General features: G+C 38.7%; 1 protein-coding gene across 2 annotated transcripts in view; it reads right to left on the bottom strand.

The window, feature by feature from the left end:
- tmtc2b (transmembrane O-mannosyltransferase targeting cadherins 2b) overlaps positions 1–22,949 on the bottom strand; it is a 125,897-nt gene that overhangs the window by 65,056 nt on the left and 37,892 nt on the right. For both annotated transcript variants that reach the window (XM_079825510.1, XM_079825509.1), the window contains exon 2: positions 3,524–4,100. In XM_079825510.1, coding sequence (XP_079681636.1) covers positions 3,524–4,100 — 577 coding nt within the window. The remainder of the gene's footprint in view (positions 1–3,523; positions 4,101–22,949) is intronic.

Genomic DNA, 22,949 nt, shown 5'->3' with positions numbered 1-22,949 from the left:
AATTCCCATAAACCTTGTGGAAAGCCTTCCCAGAAGAGTTGAAGCTGTTATATCTGCAAAGGATGGGCCAACTCCATATCAAACCCTACGGATTAAGAATGGGATGTCATTAAAGTTAATGTGCAATGTAAAGGCAGGCGTCCCAAAACTTTTGGCAATATAGTGTATTTGCTGATGTTGAATAGTTCATTTATTGCATTTATTTAATTTGGATTAAATTACTGTCATTAACACTCTCTTTACATCTAATATTTGAAAACACTAAAACACAAATGTTAAATGTAATCTCAAACCGAATATTAACCGTACAATTTTGCACTTTATAAAGTTGTAACAACTTCCACAACATCACTATGTGCTTATGTCATTATGAGAATAACAATCTTTTTTGTATTAAAGTGACATTTTAAAATGAAGCACCACCAAAGAGAGCCCACTACAGACGGTACCACATATTAAATGGACTGAACTTGTTCCTTTTAGCCTCATTTTCACTTGCATCAAATTAAATGTGGCATCCATTTTGTCGGAACTCTTCTAATGCAATAAGCACATCAAAACACTGTGGTTTTACTCGTATAACGTAACTACAAATTCAAGTTGGAGAAGATTGGAAATAAATTGAGTATACTGAACAGTCCAAGGAGATTCTAAAAAACACTTTAATGCAGTTTAGAAGCCTCACAACGACCAGACCCTCTTAAAACTTGAGATTATTAAATCGAATGCACCATCCATCCTCATAAGTGATCGTCCTGAGTCCAGACCAGCTGCCCAGGGAGCATTTACTTATAGCAGACATCCTGATTTAGTATCAATATAAAGCTATGGGATGATGTCATAAACTGCATAGCGCAATCAGATAAGCAGCCCAATTTACGATCACACCGCAATTCTCATGCACGCCTGCACATTTTATATGGACAGACAATGAACGGCCATTAATATGTATCTGTGCCTCACACATTAAGCAAGCCCACAGACACATCACACCAAAAGTGCATTGCAGAGAGAATTATAGACGTGTTTACTATGCCACATTGACGGATGCGCTCTAACATCTAAACACTGGCGATTTTGAGTTTATTCCCGCATATTTAGTTTATAGTCTCATTACGTCGAATGAGTCTTCAGGCCCTTGCATGTAGGAAGCAGTTTGTCTCCTCACTAAAACCCATCCAGCTTTCATCTCTGGAATTATCGCCGCACTGCAGCCTGGCAGATGAGAGGTATTTGTCCTTGGGCTTGTGGATCGTAGACGCCTTGATGCTTATGTGTTTACATAGTAATTCTGGCTTCCCCTTCGACTCTACTTCATGTTAAGCTGTCATAAGTCAGAGTGACACGGTCTCTCCTCAAAGAAGAAAATCTGGAATTATTTGCCTCTGACAACATACTAAGACTGTTGAACCGGATGACAGCAATGTGAAAACCCAGCCGGGACCTGATGCAGGAAGTATATATAAAGCACATGGGTTTGCATCGGGATAAGCGAATGCTCCCTGGCACACTGTGGAGCAAAGCATTTCTACTGTATGGCTTAATATAGTTAAAATGACAGCTGTGCCAATAGAAGAGCTGATGATTGATGAGCATATGGTCAATCAGAGTGAGAAGAGTTGTCAGATAGGAGAGATCATGCTCTTTTGTCACCTAATAGGACAGACTTCCCGGGCTGAAGTGATGTGCCATTAGAGGGCCTGTCTGCTACAGTCTATGAATAAACCAAAGGCAGACAGCATCACAGCTCAGCCTCTTTCTTGAGATGTCACAGGCCATTGTGATGAAAAGTCCAAAATACACCATGCACATTTGTATGTTTGTGCCCATAAGTGTCAGAATCAACTTTTTAAGGACCAAATTTTTGCCCCATTTTCTTCCAGTATGAGTTTTTTTCAAACACAAAATAAACGAGGAGCATGTTTTCTATTTATGCTAAATGCATTTGAATTGAATAAATTGATTCAAATAAATTCTCAATCTAAACAACTGTTACCCATAGGTCATGGAAGTTGATGGAAACAATTTAACGTTGCATGATATTCAAATTATGGCCGATAAGATGAGCAGTTATTTTCATGTTATGGCTGATAACTGATAAATGGCAAATATTATATTTCTATACTTATTCTATACTTACACTCAAATGAATTTAGCCTTCACAAAATTATGTATCGAACGAAAACTGTGTATTTATTTTGCGATGGCTAAAGATTAGATTTAACGGTGTTATTAAATCTGCGATTTTAAACCTTAATCTTAAGTGTTAAAATATAAGAAAATGTAAAAATATAAGAAAAGAAAAAAAGCATGGACAACTTAATCAACCAATATATCAAGTATCAACAGATGCAATAAAACAAATCTGTAATATCACCAACAAATCATATGGTACTTATTGTGGAATTGAGGAATTTTCCCCCTAGTTTATTTATGATGAAAATGAATGCATGAAATGGACATTACTAACATTTATCTTTACACCCTGACATGAGAGTTCAGTGGGTCTCTAATCCTAGTCACATTTGTGCACACGTCAATACAGTTTGCACTGATTGGCTGGGGGTTACGAATGTTACGGTGTTCTGACAGCTGATGGTAAATCTTTTTGACAAGCCAGGGTTGAGTAAAATTCAACCTGATAGTCGGGTGCTTGAAGAACAGAGATCTGCACTAAGGAGCAGGGGCACGGCTGTGTGCAATCCTTCTAATATCATTGATTTTCCTGTCCAGCTTTCTCCACCATACCTCGTTACGCACACACACTGACTTATACGGTTTATGAGCGATTGCTGCGCTAATTACTATTCCCGTGTAAACACAATACATCCACATCATTAGACTTCATTAAAGGAGCTTTCGTTATGATTGGACTCTGACCGTTAATAAAACAATTTCAGAACGTTAGCCAGGCCTTTCCAGCCTCACTTGAAATATTTTCCAATTATAAAGGGTTCATTACAAACAGGAGTTTACAGGGGACTGACTTCACCCGTGCCGGGTTCAGATGAACGGTAGTTTGAGAAAGCAGAACGGGTCATTGAAATTTAAAGAGCCAGCTTTCAGCAAACTCCAAATCAGGGCAGCGAACATAAATGCAATAAGGTTACCGAAATTTGATGTGGTGCAGAAACGTTTTCGTGTAATTACAGATTGTCGTGTGCTGCCAAGTGAAAACACAAACATCTCTGGCCAGATGCATGTATGTAAATACACCAAACAAACACCAATTTTCTTTTGATTGCCTTTGGCTCTTGCATTTTTCTAGTCCATTACGAAGAAGAAAAAAAAAACTGTACAATTTGTTACGGTTCACTCAGTTGAACATACATGCCAAAATGTTTTCCACATTTCATCCTGATGGAAAGCAAACACTACACATGAACGTTTATACAAATTATCCACCAGCACACACATGCACTATCCACAGTTTGCCGAGCCACTGTAAGAGTTTAGGAAATCAAGTACATGCATTAAAAAAAACACAGCTGGTTTTTCAAAATAGCAGATAAAGGCTGTTTACCTTCTGAAAGAGAGCAGGAACCTGCTGCAGCTTAAACCTGTGGAAGACAAACACATCATACATGGCAGCCACAGCCAGCACCGTCACGCCTTGCTCCTTCCACAGCATGCTGAAGGAAGCACATGCCAAGGTGCCCAAGAACCACGTCAAACTTCGCCCGTGGGCACCGCTCGTCCTCAGAGCACAGTGGCATATGTAACAGCGCAGAGCCAGAAGGAAGAAGAGGGCTGCTCCCACGTCGGCCCGGCCCACGATGCCCGCCACGGCCTCTGTGTGGATGGGGTGAGCAGCAAAGAGAAGCCCAGCCAGCAGGCTCCAGCAACCAGACCCCAGCAGCAGGCTTGAGAGGCTAGAGAACAGAGCAGTCGTGGCACAGTGTAGAACCACATTGACCAGGTGGTAACCCCAGGGATCTAAGGCACCCAGGGCGTAGTTGAGTCGAAAGGAGAGCGTGCAGAGTGGGCGATAGGACTTATGGCTACCGCTGTGGGTGAGAAGTGTCCCCCAGAAGTCATCGTAGAAGATGTTGATCCAAGGCGTTTCGGGGAGAAGGTCCTGGTTGGTCTTGATAGCACGGCTGTGTGGAGAAAAAGAAAGAGTTGGTGATCCAAATAGAGTCAAAGGACATTAACAGAATTATTCAAACTTATAAAACAATGTCAATTAATTCACTACAGTGCACGTAAGGACATTGCTTTGAAGAGTGAAGTTTGAGATAGTCCTCATACCACATCACTTGTTCTGTTATTGCATGAGCTGCTCTATGATATTTGTGACTTACATTTGTCACTTTCTAAAGCCTTGAATCTTAACACGGCTGTCTTTTTTCTCCTGCCTCCTTGTCTCCATTTCCAATTTTTTCAATGAACAATGAAACCATAATCAAATTTAAGTCAAATTGATTAAATTGTAATGATTTATCTGATTTCAGGGATCATAAAGAACCCTAGAAAGTGCAAATCAATGTGTGATTCTGACTTTCCTTAAAAAGTTTAGAAACTGAGGACATGTACCACACCCTTGACCAAAAACGATCAACAGAAAAACAGGAATCTCCATTTAGCCATAAGCAAGCACAAAGTGGTACCAAATGTCTGTCAATCAAACCAATATGGCTGTGCCAGAAAGAAACTCAAAGACAAAGAAAAAGAAAAAGCTAAGGGGAATGAAAAATCCAGAAGTGCAAGAAAAGAGTGAGTGGAAGGAGAAATGTGCCGTTTACTCCCTGGGAAAAGGCTTTGGGACTCTAAATATGTCTGAAGAAGGCCTCATAAAAGTGTAGATTTAAGCAGAACAGGAGGAGGCAGGGTGGGATACATGTATGCTCTGGAGGCATAGACACATACTGTGCCCACGTTGTCTGCCTGCGTTGCGCCGCCCAACAAGACTGGGAGAGCCCTCAAGGCAAACAAACAACACAAACACATGTAAACAAAGCAACTAGGCAGTTACGTTATTCCATATGCATTCATCCGTGCCAAAATCCATGTCATTCAAACCCTAGGCGGTGATATCTTGCTGTGAAACAAACCCTCTACCCCCCGTGATCGTGAATATACGGCTGCACACATGAAGATGGTGTTGAGCCGTCGAGCGCAATTAGTCTCCTTAGAGAGTGCAAGCAATGACATAAGCTGTAATTAAAACATGCACCGGGAAATATGTGACAAGTGCGATAACGCACCATCTAAGCGACAGAATAATCAGTCTTCACAGCAAATGGCGCCAAGAACGTGTAATTAACACAGAATGAAGACAAAGGGTTTAATGGAAACATGTTTACAAGAGAAAGATATGATGCAAAAAGAGCAATGGATCCCTGGCCGTAGAGCCAGTGTCTTTTATCATTTGCTACTAGCTTGCACACTTGCACAGTTGGCAGTAGCGAACTCCCGTCTACTCCTCACCCATGAGAACAGATGGAACTAGGAAAAGTGAGGAGATGTTGCAAAAGACTAAACTGCCAAAAAAGAACTACTTCAGGACATGCTTCAGCTTTTTCTGTAGTCTTGAGGGACATTTTTGACAAGACGCGCTGAAATTGTGGCCATTATTTTGTAGGATTCCACAAGAAAAACAGATGCATTGAGAACTACATTTCTCCGTGAGATAAAGCTCTCCATCATCGGACACATTTCAAATCTCTCTCTTGACTTTGAATCATTCACTGTCTTGGCAGACTTTCCTGATTTTTTCTCCCTAAGGTATAGCTTCTTTATTTTCTCCAAACCATTCATCAAATTAGATCTCCATCCTTCCAAACAAAGGGATAACACGAGAGCCATTGTGGTTCAATTACACCTCTAAATCAATTGGATGGAGTTGCCAATTTACTGGATACTTTGGTGAGCCAGAGAAAACAAACACCATGGCCTGAAGACTCGACACCCAGCAGCTCAGACAAGACAACAGACTGCATCAGGCTTCAGAGATCGGCTTTCGCATAAAGTGTGAATCAGAAAAGAACACTTGGATCTCTAGTGCTGGATTGTAACTGAAGATCAGGAACAGCGGAGGCTCTCGGATTATATGACGAGTACATGAATTCTTGAGCCGCTGCCTGATTTGGCTTGACAGCACCCCGAGGAAGTCTGACTCCCTAGAATGATTCTAATTGGTGTTAGTGAGACAAATAACGTGAAAGCTAATCTCTGGCATGGGTTGATACTTCTTGCCTGTAGAGGATGTAGACAGGGATAGGAGTCCAGTAGAAGCTTTTTTTATATGCAGGAGCACATTCTTACTCTCGTCAACTCTCAGGGGACTGGTGGTATCACGCGATCCCGAATCTGGCCACTCTGCTTCATCTAGACTCCAATCAGCATGCCGCGGATACTGTGACCACATCTGTCAAAGCATGTTTGCTTATCACTCCATCCTTGCCGTGACCGGTACGTTGTTACATTTTGGATGACCGCAGCTCTAATGAGAAGTGAAATCCAAAATAAGTCCTTTGTAATCTAGAACCCAGTTCCCTCAGACTGGGAGCAAGATTTAGCTCTGCGGCCATGAGAGGAGCTTAAATGCTGCAGTGTCGATAGCAGGCTGCAACCTCAATGTTTTCGGACAAGTACAGCTTTGCTAGATCCAAAACAAAGGCTTATAATTCGAGCCAAAAACAAAAACCATGCAAAGTGTCTGGTCTCTGGAATCAAAAGCAAGAAGTGACCAACTACAGTGCAACCATATTCCAGGGTTTGTCTTTCTTTATGAATCGGACGGATGCTTAGTCTCAACCCATGATTAGCTTAATGCAGAGTTAATTCTGTCTGCCAAAGTGCATGGGTGTCAGCAAGTGTTCATAGAACACAAGTACATCCAGGGTCTATACTTTTTAACTTAAAGCTCCCTAAATAACTTCTCCTAACGTCAAAAAGAAAAATGGTTTCAGATATTCTTCTGAAAGTTTGAGACAATGCACAATTGTTTTCTATTTGTGCCAGCAAGTAAAAAAAGAGGGGGGGGGGGCACAGGCAGTAGGGAGATGTGTTTCTCAGTCTGCCAAGTATGTGTCATCACCCGGCTTCAGTGTCTGAAAGGGCCGCGGTCATATTTTGAGAGTGCCTACAGAGAGGCTGTCCGGTCTGTCCACTCTGCTCTCATGCCTGGGCTTTTGTCTATGGTTTCTTCCCATGAGAATGCCTGCAGGTCAATAACAGAATACCTTCCCCTTATGTGGTGCTTATGCGAGAAGAGCTCTCAGGGACAACAGCCTTGTTCCTTTGTGTAGTTTCATGAAGAAAAGCTGCATGGGCTATAAAGAGAGGAAAATCAATTAATTTGTCAGAATAAAGGCCTGAACTGTTGAGGAAACACCTTCCATGCCGAGTAACTCACAAAGCACAAATGTCTTTCATTCTTTCAGTCATTCGTGTGTTCATTCATTCATTTTTTCTTTTGGTCAATCTTTCCTTTTTTCCCTGGGTCAGTATAACTTTCTTTCGGTCCATCTTTCATTTGTCCTGTTATTCTTTCATTCATTTTCGTTCTCTCAATTATTTATTCATTGGACATGGTACATTGATAATACCATTTTTGGATATGTACTGTGCTAATATCAGATGGTTCAAAGTTTATATTGATTTTTTAACCCCTAGGAGTCTGAGCTATTTGAGGGCCCTTTAGAAGTTTTGACATGCTCTGACATGTGTTTTTTTCAGTTGCTTATAAAGATATTAATGGCAAAAGTGTAATTACACTGTATTCAGCACAAACTGGGCTACTATAATGTGTGAGCAACATGTATGTAAATGCTTGTATTTTTGAAAGAAAAATGTTTTTGCATGGTTTTTGAGAAAACAAAAACATTTATTTTAAAATAAAGGCCTCAAAACACACAATAGATATGCGTCCACAAGACTTTTGACTAATGGGTGTATTTGCCTAGAGTTTTTGCTTTAACTTTGAAGTGCCATGTAAATACCATACTACATAAAGAGGGTAATCATTATGTATAAAGGTATTGTGGCAAGCAGGGCGGAGAGAACAGTGGAACAGTGGAAGAGAAAAGACCAGGCCTGGACTTTATGTTTTTCGTTTTGCTGTTTGCTTATTGTATCATTAAAAGTTCTGTTTAACGTTCCCTGATTCCCGCCTCCTTTCCTTATCAACAAACCTTGTTACAAGTATATATCAAAACACCATGGTGTTCCTTTCTGATTCCATCACTGCACCATGGTAATGCCACAGAAAAAATACAATTTCATTAAAGGTGCACTGAGTAAATTTTAGCGGCATATAGCGGTGAGGTTGCGAATTACAACCGCCCATCACTCACTCCTCCCTTTCGAAGCACATAGAGAAGCTACGGTGGCTACCAGTTTGTCCATTTAGGCCTACTGTTGAAACATGGCGGTGCAAAATGGTGACTTCACTGTAAGGGGACCCACGGTGTATGTACATAGAAATGGCTCATTCTAAGGTAATAAAAACATAATGGTTCGTTATACACCACTGAAAACAGTTTATGTATATTATATTGCATTTCTGTCAACAGATCCTCATAAATATGACACATTGCACCTTTAAATAAATTATTATTAAGTCATATTAGTAAAATATATTTTAGATAGAGGAAGATGGGGTTCATGCTCGACAAATTTATGTAAGATCAATCTGAAATAATGTCTGTGTATTACCAAGAAGTCACTGCTGGCTAACACATATGCTATTGCAGTTAATGCTTCCTATAGTTCCTCAGATGAAGAGCTTTATATCATGATTCAAATCATGTCAAAAGGTCTTAACACCCTCACAACTTCCGTGAAACTGGGGAAATAAAAAAATCTATTTGCATAAATCATTTATACACGGCAGGAAGATTATGGAGGTGAAAAGACTTTTCACCAGGCTAATCGTATAAATGCTGGCATTACAAATCAATTTATACGCCCGGAAAGAAAAATAAACTATTGACATTTCAAAGTCACAAAAAATGCATTCCGTCACCAATTTACAAGCAGAAAAATGTCAAGGAATGAGTGAGGTACAAAGTGCTCTCTTGAGATATTAACTAATGGACTTGACACTTTAAACTGTTTCTTTTTTAAACAACACAAAATCAATACCACGGTAAACTAGGTCAAAGTATTTTTCAATATGTCAGTCTGGCAAGTTAGTCAAAATGTCAGCTGGTGTATTATTGAATTAGGGTCAGAGTCAGACAAAGTGGGACTAAAGGCTTTCAGTTGGTGGGTTTCAACAAATAGTGGAGCAGACACACACTGAAAGGGTCGGGGGCTCTGCAGACAGAACAAACCATCTCGGGTCACCATGAAATCAACATGGTCATGGCTGGATATTGTTGATCTAAATGCCACAATAGCCACATTATCTAGATTACAACCATGTCAAAGCAAAAAAAAGAACGGGTGTAGACTTTTTCCTCTTGTTTTTATCATTTAAGAAAGAAATAAGTTTATATTATACATTCAAGGATGATCCAATTTATGACACATTCAAAAGATACCTTCCACACACTCATCTTTGAACCATTTTCACAAAATAATATGCACACATCAGCAGCCACTTTAACTTTTTCATGGCATGAATGAATCAATTGTCCACTAATGGCAAATCAATGAAAGCGCCATTTCCATTTAGGCTTATTGACAAAAAAAGGAGGGGAAAAAAAGCTTACTCAGCACATGGTTCTGGGAGCTCCCACTAAATTAGCATGATGAAAAAGCGGCCACCATATTTCATTATATCATGCCACCCCTCTTGGGAAAAACTGCTTCTACAGGACTCACTATCACAATTGTTGTACAATGAGGAGATCATTATGCTGCAATTGAACTCTATCAATTAGATAACAGCATTAACTAATTAGATTTCCTAAAATAAGTGCATCAGTACATTCAAAATAACAAAAAGAACACTGTTGAAGTTAAAATTAAACTTGTGCTTTAGTTGAAAAACAAATGTGTAACTGTAAAATAACCTTCAAAAATCATTTAAATTAATTGCAGAAAATAGAGAAGAAAAAGGAGGAGAAAAAAAGAGGAGGAGAAGAGAAAAAAAGTCACTCCTTCCTCCACTTCCTGTGCACAGAATATTTGCTGTAAATAGCAGACAACTATATACAAAACATGAGCAGCTTTGGCCAAAAGCGAATAAGTTACACCGTAAACATCTGCTCTGTAATACACTCATGGATGGTAACAGACGTTCCAGAAGGATGGTCAGTGGAACATCTATAGGAAGATGCTCTATTTAAACCCAAAAGAAATGTCTGGCCTCTAGGAAAAAGGGAGCATTTTAGGGGTAAGAGATTATCACAAGAATAAGGCATGAAAGCCAATGAAAGAACATGCCTGTATTTTAGACTCTCATAAATCTGAGGGCATACGATAGGACAAACCGCTTCCTCAAATCAAAAATATACCAGCATGCTCTATTACTGTCTTGCTTTCCCCTCACTGTCTTAATCACAATCTGCAAAAAGAGAACATGTCTGATTTTTGGCAAAATGAGGTAGGGGAGAACCGGGGCGAAAGTAACATGGGACGAAAGTAACAATGCGATTTTCTCCGAGCGATTTCAAGCTATGACAGCACGTTCAGCACACAACCCTTGACGGATCTGCCAAATATCATGTGATTCCACCATCGTTTCCCGCGGTTAGGTCCGAAATGCAGTTTTCAAGTACGGCAAGTAAATTAATGAAGCAGTACTTTTTTTCTAATTACAAGTTGTGTTTCTTGTTTCATGTGTCACAGTAATGATCAATCTATGGGTTATTTAATCCTGTTACACACCCTGACGGTTTGTCTTTTCGGAGTTTTTCAGTATAAAAGTAAATCGTGTTTAAATGTCAGGACTTCCTGTCGGGACGAAAGTAACACTTGTCACTTTTGTCCCGCTATTATATATATAATGCATATTATGCAAATTTAATTTAATTTAATTTTTATATGGTTCATACTGTTGAAGAAAAAAACTTATCAAATAAAAAATATTCTAAACAATTCAAGTTTCTACTGTCATATTACATTTGATGAACTTTAACATATAAAATGAAAATGTAATTTAATAATTTTTTTTGCAATGATAAAGGACAAAATATGTTTGCAGTTACATATTAACAAGGTCATAGGCAGGTATGTTTAATAAAAACAAGAGTAGCACCAAAAAATCTAGCTTGTATTGTTGTGTTACTTTTGACCCACCTGTGTGTTACTTTCGTCCCACCTGATGGGGTCAAAAGTAACAATGTGCAGCTTATGTTCAAAGTGAAATTATACTGTAGTCGTTCTACATTTGTAGAATTCTATTATTGGCCACAGCAAAAATATATCTCGGTCTAAAACATTATCTTTTAAAATTACGATTTTCTGAAAAATGGTACTTTCGTCCCTGCTCTCCCCGATCTAGAACATATTCAATTAAAGGTGCAAAATTAACAAAATTTACATAATGAGTCAATACACCAATCCTTCTTCCAATGCATGTGTTTGTTTTACCCTGATTTACTATGGTAAGCCTGTTATAACTAAGTGTTTATATTTTAGGCCGAGCAGGATGCTTTTCACGTGAAATTGCGTACTTGTGTAACTTGTCCGTGCGTGTTCTCTTTGCAAAAAGAGAACGTGACAGAGCGCGTAATAAAACGAAAATCAACATTGGCTTGGCTTGTCAGAGATGGCGGGAACTGAGGGACTTGAAATTTTGTAAAAACAACGTGGAGATTACGTTTTTTAACTAAACAACTGAGTAAGATATTCTTTTGAACAGATAAATTGCCAAATGTAGCTCTCCAAATGGTCATTTTAACTGGAATTTATTTTTAAGGAAGTGCAGTGTCTATTAATGTATATAGCTACAGTAAATGTCTTCAGACAGTCAGCTTGAGGTTCTTTCCATCTAAACTGTAGTAGTAGTGAATGTTTTATGAGCAGTAGGATAACCATATTCATCCACACAACAAAGCACAACCAAAACAATGTTCTTCCGCAAAATGCATGCAGTTCTGTTTTTTAACAGCTAGTGTTACATAGTGTTCCTTTTAAAACAAATAGGAAAAGCTCAACTGCTCAAAATGTGACATGTGCCCTACATAGCAAACCACTAAATGGATTCTTATGGTTTACACCAGTATTAACAAGAACCAAAACAGACAAAAAAAGCTGAATTTCTTCCAGAGTTTAAAGCAATACCATGCAAGATCTTGCAAAAAAAAACATTGTTCACAGAGGTGCACAAGCTTTGTCCTGTATCAGGTCAAATCTTTGGAGCTTAGTTAATTTCCTGTGGATCATAAAGTGGCATGTGCGTCCTCCCGGTCAGCACTTCAGACTGCAAACCAAGCCACCTGTTTGGCACCGGTGTTGACACAAGATACATCTTGCATAAAGGTTACAAATGTGCTGAACAGAGATTTTCTGAATAGTCATCAAATAGATTGTTAAAACAAATGTACTGTTGAACTACATGAGAGACTTGCACACATGCTGCCGACCTGCAGTTGAAATCTTCAGGGTTTGTTGCAAACGGCACCTGGTCCTTAAACCTTAGAAAATACAAAACAAAAGCTCCCACTCCACACTTAAATATTGGATCCCCCACAACCAGTGTTCTCAAAACGTAATTCGCCAAAGCTATACATCACTCAATATAGTTAAACTCCAGTCAAGCCATTCTTTTGAAAATGGTAGCTAACTAACAAAACAGTAGCTAAGTTACACTTTAGGGCTGCAACAAACGAACAGCGGCCTTTCGAATCGGCTTTGGCCACGACTCTGGAAGACTTGGAGTTAAGCTTTTCTTTGAGGAAAGAACAAAGAATGGCACTGAAGTCATTCTTAAGAAAGGAAGATGTGTTCGGAGTTTTGCCGACCGGATACGGCGAAAGTTTAATCTATCAACTAGCTCCACTTCACCTTCTTCGTTTCTCTGGTTGGTTGTAGCGCTATCCTATTGCGTGCAGAGGGAATTTGAAAGACAACGGTTTATCCTGCCCCTCGAATTGAGCCCTGCCAACGGTGTGTTCCCAGAACCAACATCTTGATGTGGGTCTGGCTTGTCAGGCTAACTAAATAGGTAAAAAAAAAAAGTATAGTATTATTTTGTCACAGTTTACACATTTGGTTTAAAGACCACTAAATAAATTACTTTTATGCAATTATTAGGTTCAAAAAATTGTGTAGCAGCAAAAGAATACTATACTAGTAATATTATGATTTATACTTGTCAAGCTGCATCAAAATACACAGAAAATGCTATAATAATAATGAAATATTTAAAAACATAAAATAAATATAAAATATTGCTACTCCGCCACTTTTTTTTAAAACAGATGAGCTACTGTTCACTGCTACTTCGTATTTTAGTTTCTCTCCGACAATGATAACAAACAGGTTTTCAAATTTCTCAGGATAAGCTTTGTCAAATGCTACTTAGCTGCAACAATGGATACAAAATGTCATCCATCTAATATCAATTAGCCTAATCTGCCAAACGTGTCATGCTCTGTGAATCCTCTGGTAAATGAAAGAGCCTTTGTTTTATATAGAGTTTGACCCAGGTCTGAATACTCAGCCCACTCTCTGGCCACGGTACACAGGCCTCTCAACAGGAGGCTTTTGTCACGGCTCGAGTCCCTCTGGCCGGAGTGCAATAAATTAGCTGGACTTTGTTCCTGCATGTTTGTGGAGCTTCTTTGTCTTCCCATGGAGCGAACGAGAGAGTGGGCGGCCTGCTCGTTGTGTTTGACTGCACGGCCTATCCTGACCACCGATTGGATGGTTTATCATTCGTGCGGCTCTTGTTGACCCACAGGAGCACGTGGGAAGGAAAATGAGGAGAATGACATTGGATGGATGAGAACCAGCTGAAAGAATGCAGAGAGGAACATGTGGTACAGGGATGGGAATGCATACCGTGGAGATCCACACACACACACACACACACAAAGTCTTCAGATGGAAGCGAATATACTGCGACCACTGAGCAGGCTTTTCTTTTCCCTTTTCTTCCTAAGAATTTTCTTTTTTCCTTCATTTCTGGACTGGTGTGCCAGCAACATTCTCAGTTGTTGCCTTGTCAGCGGGGTGTCTTGGCTTTACGGACAGTTATGTGCAATAGTCTGGAAAAATCTCAGAAATTTTCAAAAAGAACATCTGCATTGTAGACAAAAATCATCAGAAATACTTTGAGAAAGGAATGAAATGAAATGAATTCATCTGAGTGTCATTTGCATCTTAACTTGGCTTTGCTTCCTCCACTGGAGCATACAGACTCCTGGTCCACGGACACGTGGCGGATGTTCTGCAGTTGTGGGTTGGAGTGCCTGCTTGGATGCGATGCAGTCCTTTTTTATGAGGCATACCAGCAAATGGGCCGCGCCAGGCCATGGCACGCTATTGGTTAGCCAAGACTCACTACAGTTAAGAGCACAGCACAACGACCGTGTATGCCAGCAACTCAACCGACCAAATCTGAGCATCTTCAGTAAAATATTGGCAGCCAAAACCACTTTGCCACCCACACACAGCTCCCAATGCCTTCAGACCATAATACTACTTCTTTTTTTTTGCCTGCTGCATATGGCTATTCCAGATATTCTCCTCCATCGTGACCCCAAAAACCTTTGTTCATCATAAGTCTGATCTGCTGGAAGGGATACTGATTACCTCGGCCTTTTGGAGGACACCAGGTAATCTATCAACTAGAGGCCATGATCGCAAATCAATCTAGAGGAGGCTGACAACAGCTCAAAGACCTCTAGGGTGATCTGTGATGTGCATGATTTATACTTAATGAATGGTATTTCACAGATTTTAAGGAAAATCGGTAGTCCATGAATGAAAAAGAAGTCACAAAAAAAATAAAAATACACTTATGCTGCATGTTAAATTTGGTACAACAGTTCCTGATAGTGCTTGTCAATTAATTTAAATGCATGCAATCAAAAATAAAACCGCAAAATATCTTTTAATTCTTTTTAATAAAGACGTTTTTTTCCCCTGACGTACAATTTAAAATTAGACAATGTTAAACAAAGTCTAAAATGGGACAAATTCAAATGGTAAAAATTCATAATTATATGAAGCATTCATAAAACAAGATGAGGACAAAATCATCTTAATTTCATTTGAATTACTGTATTAATTTATGATTTTTTATTTTATGTTCTGAGTTAAAATTGAAACAATGGGCCAATAAAACAACAGTAATAGTTCAGAAAGTTTTGATTTAGTTTTAGTCAGTCTTTTGACTAAAAAGCCATTTAGTTTTAGTCATATTTTAGTCATCTAAATTGTTTTAGTTTTAGTCGACTAAATCCGACTGACTAAAATGTGATTAAGTTTTAGTCTTTTTTTAGTGATTTGAATTGTTTATATTTTTAGTTGACAAAAAAACATAAAATCCAAATAAGAGCCACTAAAATCCAACTGAAATCGAACAAATAAAACAAATAGCCCAAATACATTAGAACAAAGATACAAATTACATAAACAATGCTTTAAGTTTTTCAGGTAGGTCTAACAATCCGTGTTTTATTAGTTGACAAAAAGGTCGAAAATTGATTTTCTTATTTTACTTTAGTCGTCAAAAACTTTTTTTTATTTTTATTAAGTCCTCTTGTTTTCGTCAGAGAAAAAACTTTGATGAAAATTATTCATTAACGAAATTAACTGCCAAAATCATGAATAATATTCCTAAATTACACTGCAAAATCTCAACAACTCTCGATCCACTGATCTGTATAATGATCAGTGTCTCTATCCCACTGTCCTGCAACCATACAGAAATTCCCTTCGTTAATGAGCTCACTGGAGCACAAAGCACACTTCCATGCGTGATTCCACATGTTCCCCATTAATTATAGACAATCACAGAGGATTGTTCATGGTGGCACACAGTGTGATCTCATTAGATGCAATCACACTGTTATCACAGATGCCTCTTGTTCAAGCGCACAAGTTATTAGCTGAACATTAGGGGGCTTGCTCATAATTGAAGGTACATATGTTGACCGTCCCGTGTGTGTGTCCTGTGAGTGAAATCACAGATGACCCCCAACAGTACATACATGAGACCTTGACTTTGACCACACCCCCTTCCTGCCACTGAACGCATCATCCTTTCAGCATGTCCGATAATGCATTCTGTGCATAACATAAGACACAACAGCTGCCTCACTGTCTACATAGGCATTATCAGTCATGGAACCTTAAAAGTGAGGGATCTGGAAGGCTCTACACAGGCAGCAAAAAATAGGCTTGACAAATTCAATAGAATTTTATGATAGCATGCTGCTAAGCTAACAGTGTGATACTTTCATAAGCATAAAACAGTACACACAAATAATGGGTAATATAATCCATTTTGAATTACACAGAGCTATTTTTCATAATTTCATTATATAGCCCACTGAGCTTGTCACAGTGCATCAGTTACAGTTGATGTGATATATATTTTAAACATATAACATGTATATATGTTCGTATATATAAATATACACATATACTTACACACACACACACACACACACACACACACACACATACATACAGAATGCCGAGTTCACACTGCACTGCACGATTTTAGCCCTGATTTTAACTCACCGACAGTTTTTGCAAAATCACAGAAAAAATCCCCGAAATCAATGGATGCTTGTTCAAACGAGTGACAATCACGCAGTGTGAAATATCAAAAGACATGATATGAGAGAATCGCAGATGAGTTCAAAATCTCTTTGGAGAACACAATCCTTGCTCCCTGTGTCTCCCCTCCGCCATAATCTTTTGTCTTTTTCTCCTTTTCGCTGCAAATCAGTGCACAGACAATTTGGATTGTAATGTTTCTGCAGTCTATCATTTTTAATAACAATTCCAGTCTCGCACGAAAACTCCAGTCTGACGCATGCGTGATCTCTCGTTGTTTCCTTGTCACATCTTTTATGTGTTTGCTTGTGAAACGTAGTTTGCAGACCGGACAGAATTGTCGGCGATTCTTCCTCTTGAAAAGTCATGCGGTGTGAAACCTCCTGTCGCCGATCCATCATGCAATGTGAACACAGCAGAGACTGAATGTAGGCCCAGATAGTCATGCAGTGTGAAAAGAGCAGTGATCCAACGAGTTTGAAAATCGTGCAGCCTGAAATCGGCATTACATACATACATACATACATACATACATACATACATACATACATACATACATACATACATACATACATACATACATACATACATACATACATACATACATACATACATACATACATACATACATACATACATACATACATACATACATACATACATACATACATACATACATACATACATACATACATACATAACATGCATTATATACATACATACCTATATGGTATTAAATATTTTGAAAATTAAACTTCTCCCCTTTAAATGATAAATATCCCAAGAAAATGTATATATTTAAAACAAAGGCTCTTATGCTGAAATATAATTGAATGATGTTAAAGATGTTGAAATAATGATGAATTAACTTTTTAAAATATAGCCCACTTTTATTATATACTGTATTATAATAATGTGTTTCAATAAGAACACTTATAATAAATAATGCACTGTTATTATATATTATAAAAGTTGTAAATATTCAAAAAGTTAAACATATCACCGTTAAATTAGAAAGAGTGAAGAGTGAAAAGCAAGAATCCCTGATGAAGCTTCCGGAAAACAATCCAAATCGCTTCATTCAGTGCAGCATGGCCTTTGACTTTTTAAACAAACTAAGGATTTTCTTAAATTACTGGCTGGAAGGAAAATGAGGGCTGGAAAAGTTTGCAATAAAATGAAATACAACAAAATCTTTCCCCTTAAAGCATGACATTAATTCAAGTGTTACCAAAATATATTTAGCGGTGCTATTGCGTGAGACGAAAGCGTCTGGTAACCCCGTAAACATTCTTAAAAGGAACCCAACCAGCCACTTAACTGTTTTTAAATGCTTTGTCTTCCACATGGTGTCAATTTGCATTTTTGTAAAGGAGCTCATTTATGCATTTTAGACTTTATAGTCACAAAATCACAGAAACCACACCACCATCCTGGTAAGCAATTCTGTTTTTATAGCCTTTTGATTTCGCAATTGACTTTTCAATCCTTGTAGGTACACAAAGGAAAGACATCATTTCTCCAACAAGGCCAAGCATCACTAAAATTAAAGCTCGAGTTACCAATTACCACCCAAGACTGATCAATTCTAAATCATTTAAAAAATAACTAGCAGATTTCACTGCTTGGGTTGCTTTCAAAAATATTTGGTTCTTCATATGGTTTCAATGAATCAGAACCCAAGAGATCTTCAGTGCACGACTGCAGCTGACCACGCAGAGGGGAAACCCATCAGAAAAAAGCTAACATTTCATGCACCATGCCCTCCTCCTCACTGCCTGAGATGGAGAAACAGAGGAATACTCAGAGTACAATCCATCAATCAATACCATTCTGAGCCAAATCTCCACCGTCTTCTGGAATTGAATCCCAACAGACAGGCCATTGCAAATACCTCGCTTTGAATGAGGCCAGTGGCACACCACGCACTCGTCATTATAATTGCATTATCCGGTCGTTAATGTGGAAAAAGACCTAATACACAATACATTACTGACTCACAAGGAGCTAAAACACACGCCACAATTATGGCTAAAATGTGCATGATTGACTTTGCAAAAATTATGATGACAGAAATCATTTGTTTAACATAAAACTGAGGTATTGGGGAAGTCAGCACTTCAGATGAGGCCTACTTGACAAATCGCTTACTACATTCCTCCAGATGACAGGACGTACGAGCATGAACCTAAAGCTGAAAGTGCGTTACAGAGGTGTTTTCATTTCCTCTGGAAAGAAGCACAAACATTTGTCAGGAGGAGGCCATTTCCCATTGTCAAGTGTGCGTCTTTGAAGTCTTCAAACAAAATGTATTTCCTGATTAGCAACAGCCTTGTGCATGAGAAAAAGAGGTTTTCTGCGTTGCTTATGCTGAGATTATTTTGATAAAGTTCATAAAAGAGGTCTTTCATAAACATCCTAATCAGTGACTGTTTATGCGCACAGATTTTCTTCAATCCGAATTAAAGAGACAGAGTCAAATCTGTGCAAATAGCGGCACCAAATGTAATCGCAAAAACATGAAATGTTTCCCAAACACTATGCCCGTCTGCAATTTTTCATGCAAACAGTTAGTCACGCCCCCAGACTCAATGTCAATGTTGCGCCGGAAGGGATTCTGAACCAAAGCAAAGTTTTGAAATCATCACAGCCATGTGTTTATACTTTCGAGGGAAATCAACCTGCAAATGGATTACTTTCATAATTCCAGAAAACTTTCAATACATCCGTTAATATTTCCGTCGATGCAGGCCAGCGGACAAGTAATACAACTTTTGCACTAATAAAAACGGCATGTTTACAGTGCATTTATTCACGTCAGCTATTAAGTTTGCACAAAAATTGTACTTAAGTGGGGAAAAAGCAACTAGGTCAACAGTCGTTTACTACAGACCCCAACGATGCAAGACAAGAGCAAGAATTTGCAGACACATCAAACAGTTCTTTGTTTTAACCAGAAAATGGCCTTCACATGTATGAGGAATTATGATTGAAACACAAGTCATGGAAAAATATGAAACTAAGTGGTGTATATTATGTTGCAGAACAGCAGATGTGATTATGGCAACCATCTGAAGAAGGTCAGGCTCCTTTCATTCCATATAGCACAGAAAATAAAGCTCCCGGTCTGACCTACTAGATGGATCATTATGCACTTCTGTAGTCAATTGACATTGAAAATGCTCTCCTGCTGCTGATTCTTCAGCGCCACAGCAAAAGAAATCACATTTTAGCAAGCTGTGAATGTGAGTTTGCTGTCTGTACCGAATGTGATACAATAAAAAGAATGTGTACCACAAAAGTGATTCTATGGATTTGTCCTCTATATAGAAAAGCAAAAACCAACATATGAGACAACCAGCATAGTCTGACTTGCATTCAAAAGTCTAATTGCTTGCAGGGAAATGTTGCCGAGCGATGTTGCTATGGGCACTTTCCCATTGAGATTGGGCAACAAATTTCTATCAGGATACCTTAGATCGGTCGTGGGTCCTGTGTCTCACCTCGTTGCCCATTTACGGCAACATTGCCCAGCAACATTGCTCAAAAAGTTGCCCCGTGTATCATTACCATAAGACAGAAGACAAAATGCATTTTCTATGCAAGCAAAATGGATATTATAACTGGAATACACCCAAATTAATTGGAACTGAAACAAGTCGAGAGCTTGTGAATCAGAATCTATTCAAACCAGGAAATCTGATTTGGGTCTGGTTAGGAAATCTAAAAAATTTACAGTTATGTATTTGGCAGATGCTTTGAACCAAAGCAACTTAAATTGCATTCAATGTATACATTTGAGCAGTTTATGCATTCTCTTGGAATCAAATGTTGCTGTTCGAGCAATACAAATGCTTGAGCTCCATAAATGTGTCTGTACATAATATAAGAATGTCAAGAATAGTTTACTTATGCAAGACGTTTTGAAGCATCTATGTGTCTAGGCTTCACAAAGAGGAAGATAACATTCTCAGTTCAGACTGCAGACAACTCTCGGATATGAGACAAAACCTTGAGTGTCAGTGTCTAAAATGAAAATGCCTGCTTTTCACTGCTCTATCAGGGCAAACGAAAACCAACAAAAGGGAACTAACATTCATGGCATGTCTGAGATGCTTGCTAGTGGTCTATTGTTGGATTGTAGATGGAGAGCAGAAAGATTAGGGGAGGGGGTTGAGGGAGGGTACTCCCAACGTTAAGGACAAAGAACCAGGCTCAGCTCTGCCCAATACACCAACCCTATGAATGGATGACACAAAGAAACAACTGAGGCTCTCAACTGGCGGCGGAGAGTGAGAACGAGGGAGAGGCGGAGAAGGAGAGGTGCTCCTCTGCCCACACGGCAATAGAGGAACAGTGTGAGCTTCGATCATGTGTGGTCCATTACTCAGCCAGTAACAGCTTGACTATTCCCCATGCCTACGAGACGACGGAAGCTCCCTCGGTGGGTAAATAGCCCCGATAACTAAGAAAAGCCCTAAGAAACAATAGTTAAGCCCATTCATCGTCACTGAGGAGGTTATTGAATGCGTCGCAATATGCAGGCACTTCAAAATACCTCAGGGGAGAGGAAAACTGTTCCAGGTGGCAAAGTGGAGAATGGAGAGAGAAAACAGGAATAGTGCAATGACTATCACAGGGCTTGTAAAACTACTAATTTCTACTAGTTGACTAGAGTCTTCCAGAAAACTAATAAGCAAGTCAGTGTTTACCTTATGTAAATGACACATGAACACCAGGCTTGTGTGTGTCTTTCAGAATTGAATTGCGAATGCCCAGTAGATTCCAGATTCATTCCTTATTTCTAATTATTCTTTCAATTTCTAATTGAGGTAGTAGACATTTGAATATGTAATAAGTCATCCTGAATACAACTGAGTTTAAAGGGGGGGGGGGGGGGGGGGCATAAAATCAGTTAGCAAAAATCAAACTTTGAATGCTTGCTTGATAAAGCCTTGTTGAAAATGTTTGAAGAAAGATAGTTAGAAGGCAGAGACAGATACTTTGTTGAATTTGTTTGAACAGCTTTTCAGTAATTTCAGATTCAAATTCCATTTTCTATGGGGTGTAGCTAATCAAAATTCACACATGAATTAAACGGAAGCCAATTATTCAATTATGCATTTTGTACAACCCTGGTGAACCCTCCAACCAAAACTCAAACTGTCACAAGTTACCATACAAAACAAAAGACACGTAAATACAGCAGGACACTAGGTGTGTTACGATACACTCATGTCACGATTCAATACATATCATGATACGGAACTCACAATACGATATCATTGCAATACTACAAGACACATGGTAAAAGGTTAACAAAAAATGTACTGTTGATGAAAACCCAATGTGCTGGAAACCCAATGCGCTGGAAACCCAATGCACAGGACAATAGAGACACCAGAATAAAAATATTCATGATTCGGAAAATGCAGAATTATTTTAGACTAATATGGTTGCACTTTGTCACTGACTAGATACATTTAAAATAATCTAGGCCACTTTTAACTGGTAACATAAGACATTTGCATTATCAGGACCCACAAATATGCCACCATTTAATTATTATATTTTATATTCAACATAATAGTACTTACACCAAAACTCTGTAAATGTGATTTTTTTTCCTCACACAGTAATTTTTGGGTGAATTATACACAATACAGACTATAGATATTGTTGCATTTTTGTATTGCTATATATTCTGACAATATATTGTTACACCCCTACAGGGCACCACATAGAAGTGCAACTAAGTAGATCTACACACGTACTGAAGAACTGAAAATCCGAAATGTGTTCCTTTCTGATGGAAGTAATGGCAAATCTAATGTTTTCTTTTTTATTTAAGAGAAATCAAAACAATCAGAATTTTAAGAAATGCCTGTCAGAAAGCACTGCTCAAACATGTTAAGCTTCAAGTGTTACAACGTTTGAGGTCTCAGCCTTTTTGGCTGCTCAATGGCTACTTCTGCCAAAACTTATTGCATTAAATAATATTATTTTGGGCTTGAAGAGGTTCAAATGGTGCGAACTCAAGTCACTTCTCATTCGAATCAGTTTCTGATGAATGCAGCTGACATTTTGTTAAAGTGCCATGTCTTTCTTAAAGTCAAAGCAGGCAAAATACAACAGATGGAGTCTCAACTGTCTCAGACCAAACATCTTCAAACACGTTCTTAACAGCTACATCAGTGTACGTCAGTCTGTCGCTGCATTCCCCGTCCTGGCCATGCGCAGAACAAGGTCACAAAGCACAACCCAGGAAAACTCCTCTTAAAGAATTAGGGTCAAAGTGTTTGTGCATGTACATGTCA

This window comes from Gobio gobio (genome assembly GCF_949357685.1).
Source record: "Gobio gobio genome assembly, chromosome: 9".
Classification (NCBI taxonomy): domain Eukaryota; kingdom Metazoa; phylum Chordata; class Actinopteri; order Cypriniformes; family Gobionidae; genus Gobio; species Gobio gobio.
The sequence above is the reverse complement of the archived record's forward strand: the minus strand, read 5'-3'. Positions and strand labels throughout refer to the sequence as shown.